The following is a 3,803-nucleotide window of genomic DNA, read 5'->3' on the forward strand; positions in this document are numbered from 1 at the left end:
CTCATTCGGTGCAATTTCGCGAACTTCACCTCCGTGGGGAAAATGAAGGGTGAAAGCGCGGAAGAACTGAACCGCATACTTGCCGCCGTAACCGCTGCCGTGAACGCTCAGGAGAGCATCGACCGGCCTATTCAAGCTCATGGGATGGACCTCCTAAACTACCTGGTCGTCGAGCTTTTCGATCCGCGCACTAGGCTAGAGTGGGAGTCCTCCAATGATTCGAGCGAACCTGTGGAGTATGAGACGTTAGTCGAGTTCATGACCAAGCGCATACTCACCTTGAACGCCGCCAAACCGCGATCCGCCGTGAAAGCCTCGCCAGACGCGCCGCGCACCGCCAAAAGTCATCACACCAAACGCGAGACGGAACCTCGAGCCTGCGATCTGTGCAAGGGCAAGCACTCCCTTTGGCAGTGTCCGGATTTGAAGGCCAAGTCCGCCACTGAGCGCAAGGAGTTCGTCACGTCCGAGCGACTCTGCTGGAACTGCCTCGGGCGTCACGCGGTTGCCAAGTGTCAGTCCTCGCGCAACTGCTTCTCCTGCGGAGCGCGACACCACACGCTCTTACACGACGCGAGCGTGTCCAGCAAGCCCGTTGAAGCGAGTTCCCTGACTTCCGCGCGTGGGGGCGAATCTGGCGGGTCGATCCTCCTGGCGACGGCACGTGTGCTCGCGGCCGACCGCAACGGTCTTCCGCACGCGGTGCGAGTATTAATCGATCAGGGATCGGAAGTGTCGATCGTCTCTGAGGCACTCGCGCAAAGACTCCGCCTCCCGCGCTCGCGTACCTCGTTGTCGATCCTCGGGATCGGAGAATCCAAGTCCGGGACGGCGCGAGGCAAGGTGTCCCTTCGGCTCACCGCCCAGACTACCGGCGTCAATTTGGTCGTCGAAGCGTACGTCCTGCCGCGACTCACCCTGTATCAGGGACCCGCCGTCAGCCACGAGGTTGACTGGCCTCACATCCGCGAGCTCCCGCTAGCCGATCCGCAGTTCGCCTCCAGAGATCCGGTCGAGATTCTACTCGGTGCCGAGGTGTGTGCGACCATCTTCGAGAGTGGGCTCCGCAAGGGAGACCCCCACTCGCCACTCGCCCAGAAGACGAAGCTAGGCTGGATCCTGTCCGGAGGCAGCGACCAGCCAACCGCCGTCAAGCACCGCCTGGTGAACCAGTGCTCCGTCGACCGTGAGCTGAGCGATCTGGTGCAGCGTTTTTGGCTCCAGGAGCAGGAGCCAGTCAGCAAGGTGCCACTCACGACGGAGGAACAGATGAGCGAAGCGTTCTTCGCTGAATCTCACTCGCGCACAACGTCGGGCAGATACATGGTCCGACTGCCTTTCACAACGAAACCGCGCTCACTTGCCGGCACGAGGTTACCCGCTGAACGGCTGTTAACGGCCATGGAACGCAAGGGCCGGAACGACTCCCGCTTTGGATCTCTCTACAGAGAGTTCATGCGGGAATTCGCCGAACTGCAGCATATGGAGGTGGTGAGAGCTCCATCCACGCAATCCCCGGGGAGATGCTATCTTCCTCACCACGGGGTACTCAAGGAGGCAAGCGCGACGACGAAACTGAGGGTCGTCTTCAACGGCTCTCAGCGGACCGCATCCGGGGAGTCCCTCAACGGCAGCCTGCACATCGGAGCAAACCTCCTGCCCGCACTGTCTGATGTTCTGCTGCGCTGGCGCCGGCATCACTACGTCTTTATGGCAGACATTGAGAAGATGTACCGCCAGATCCTGATCCACCCTGACGACCGGGATTGGCAGCGCATCCTCTGGCGCCCGACGCCCGACGAGGCGGTGCAGGAGTACCGCCTCAACACGGTGACGTACGGCCTGGCGTGTGCACCATTCCTCGCCATCAGGACGCTCCGTCAGTTGGCCGAGGACGAGGGACCGCAATTCCCACTGGGCGCCGTCGCCTTGAGACGCGACACGTACGTGGACGACATCGTCACCGGCGCCGACACCGCAGAGCTAGCCAACCGCATGGCCCTCGAGCTCGAGGGACTGTGCACGGCGGGCGGGTTCCCGCTGAGGAAGTGGGCCACGAACTGCGAGGCCGTCCTCGCTGGGATCCCGCAGGAGCACCGGCTCCTAACCCCCGCGCGAGGTTGGGAGGAGGACAGCCACAGCACCCTGGGCCTGCTGTGGTACCCCACTGACGACACCTTCTCCGTCTCACTTCACCCGCGCACAGTGCCCACATTCACCAAGCGAACAGTCCTGGCGGAGACTGCCCGACTGTTCGACCCGCTGGGATGGCTAACACCCGCCGTCATCCGGGCAAAAATCTATATTCAGTCCGCCTGGCTGCAGGGGCTGGGCTGGGACGACCCGCTACCCGCACCCGACGCTCGACTATGGCGCGCGTTCGTCGAGGACCTTCCGAGTCTCGAGGACATTCGAGTCGCACGATGGCTGGAGGTCGACCGCCCGGGCGCCGCCGTCGAGCTGCACGGCTTCGCCGACGCGTCCGAACGAGCCTACGCCGCGGTGGTGTACCTCCGCATCTCGCGACACGACCGCATATCTATGCACTTACTCACCGCAAAAAGCAAGGTCGCTCCGGTGCGGCCGGTCTCGCTGCCCCGGTTGGAACTCGCCGCCGCAACTCTCCTGACCAATCTCGCGCACCATGTGCGCGAGGCTCTGAATCTCGTTTCAGCTCCACTCGTCCTATGGTCAGACTCCACCGTCACGCTGGACTGGATTCACGGGCACGCTTCACGGTGGAAAACCTTCGTGGCCAACAGGGTGGCCCACATCCAAGAGCGACTCCCGGAGGCTCGGTGGATGCACGTCCCTGGGCGAGAAAATCCCGCAGACTGCGCCTCCCGGGGGGTCTCGCCGACCGAGCTGGCCTCTCATCCGCTCTGGTGGTCCGGCCCCCCTTGGTTGAGCCGCCCCTGCGACGCCTGGCCGGCTCGGAAAATCCGTGACGGGCCCGACCGGAGCATCCCCGAGAGCAGGACCGTAGCCGTTGCCACCGCACGCACCGTTTCCGAGCCGGAAACACTCCTCCGCTTCTCATCCTGGACGTCGCTCCTCCGAGTCACCGCGTGGATGATGCGTTGGCGATACCCTCGTCGCGGCCCTCTCGAACCGGACGAGCTGGACCGAGCGTCGCGTCACTGGATCCGCACCACGCAAGGAGCCCATTACCCCGCCGAAGTTGCAGCCGCAAAGGGAGGGCGCCCAATGACGTCCACCAGCCCACTCCTCACCCTCGGGGTGTTCGTCGACGAGGCCAACATCCTCAGAGTCGGCGGCAGGCTCAAGCACGCGAGTCTGCCGCGCGACGAGCGGCACCCCATCGTGGTGCCACCCGCGTCACGGCTAGCGCTCCTGCTGGTCGACGCCTACCACCGGCGCACTCTGCACGGCGGAGTCCAATTGACCCTCGGGCTGCTCCGCCTGCAATACTGGTTGCCACGGGGCAGAGCCGTGGTCAAGCGACGGCTGCGGCAGTGCGTCACCTGCGTCCGCTGGCGCGGAGCCGCCATTCAGCCCCCCATGGGCAATCTTCCGCGGGACCGAGTGACCCCCGCACGCCCGTTCCTGCGGACGGGAGTCGACTACGCCGGTCCCGTCTTCGTCAGGACCAGCAAGGGCCGGGGACAGCGCGCATTCAAGGCGTTCATCGCCGTCTTCGTGTGCTTTTGTACGAAGGCAGTGCACCTGGAGCTCGTCTCCGACTACACCTCCGAGGCGTTCCTGGCTGCCTTTCGGAGGTTCACGTCACGCCGAGGCCTCTGTTCTGTCGTCTACTCGGACTGCGGGACGAACTTCACCGG

The 3,803-nt window shown here is 64.1% G+C and overlaps 1 protein-coding gene across 1 annotated transcript; it reads left to right on the plus strand.

The window, feature by feature from the left end:
* Positions 1-42: 42 nt before the first annotated feature.
* Positions 43-3,740, plus strand: LOC105568883 (the record flags this gene model as incomplete). Its single annotated transcript, XM_012024897.1, has 1 exon — positions 43-3,740. A coding segment is annotated over exon 1 (3,698 nt), but the record flags the coding sequence as incomplete, so codon positions are not given.
* Positions 3,741-3,803: the final 63 nt, after the last annotated feature.

The sequence above is a fragment of the Vollenhovia emeryi genome, unplaced genomic scaffold (assembly GCF_000949405.1).
Source record: "Vollenhovia emeryi isolate VEMERY1.0 unplaced genomic scaffold, V.emery_V1.0 DF942432.1, whole genome shotgun sequence".
NCBI lineage: Eukaryota > Metazoa > Arthropoda > Insecta > Hymenoptera > Formicidae > Vollenhovia > Vollenhovia emeryi.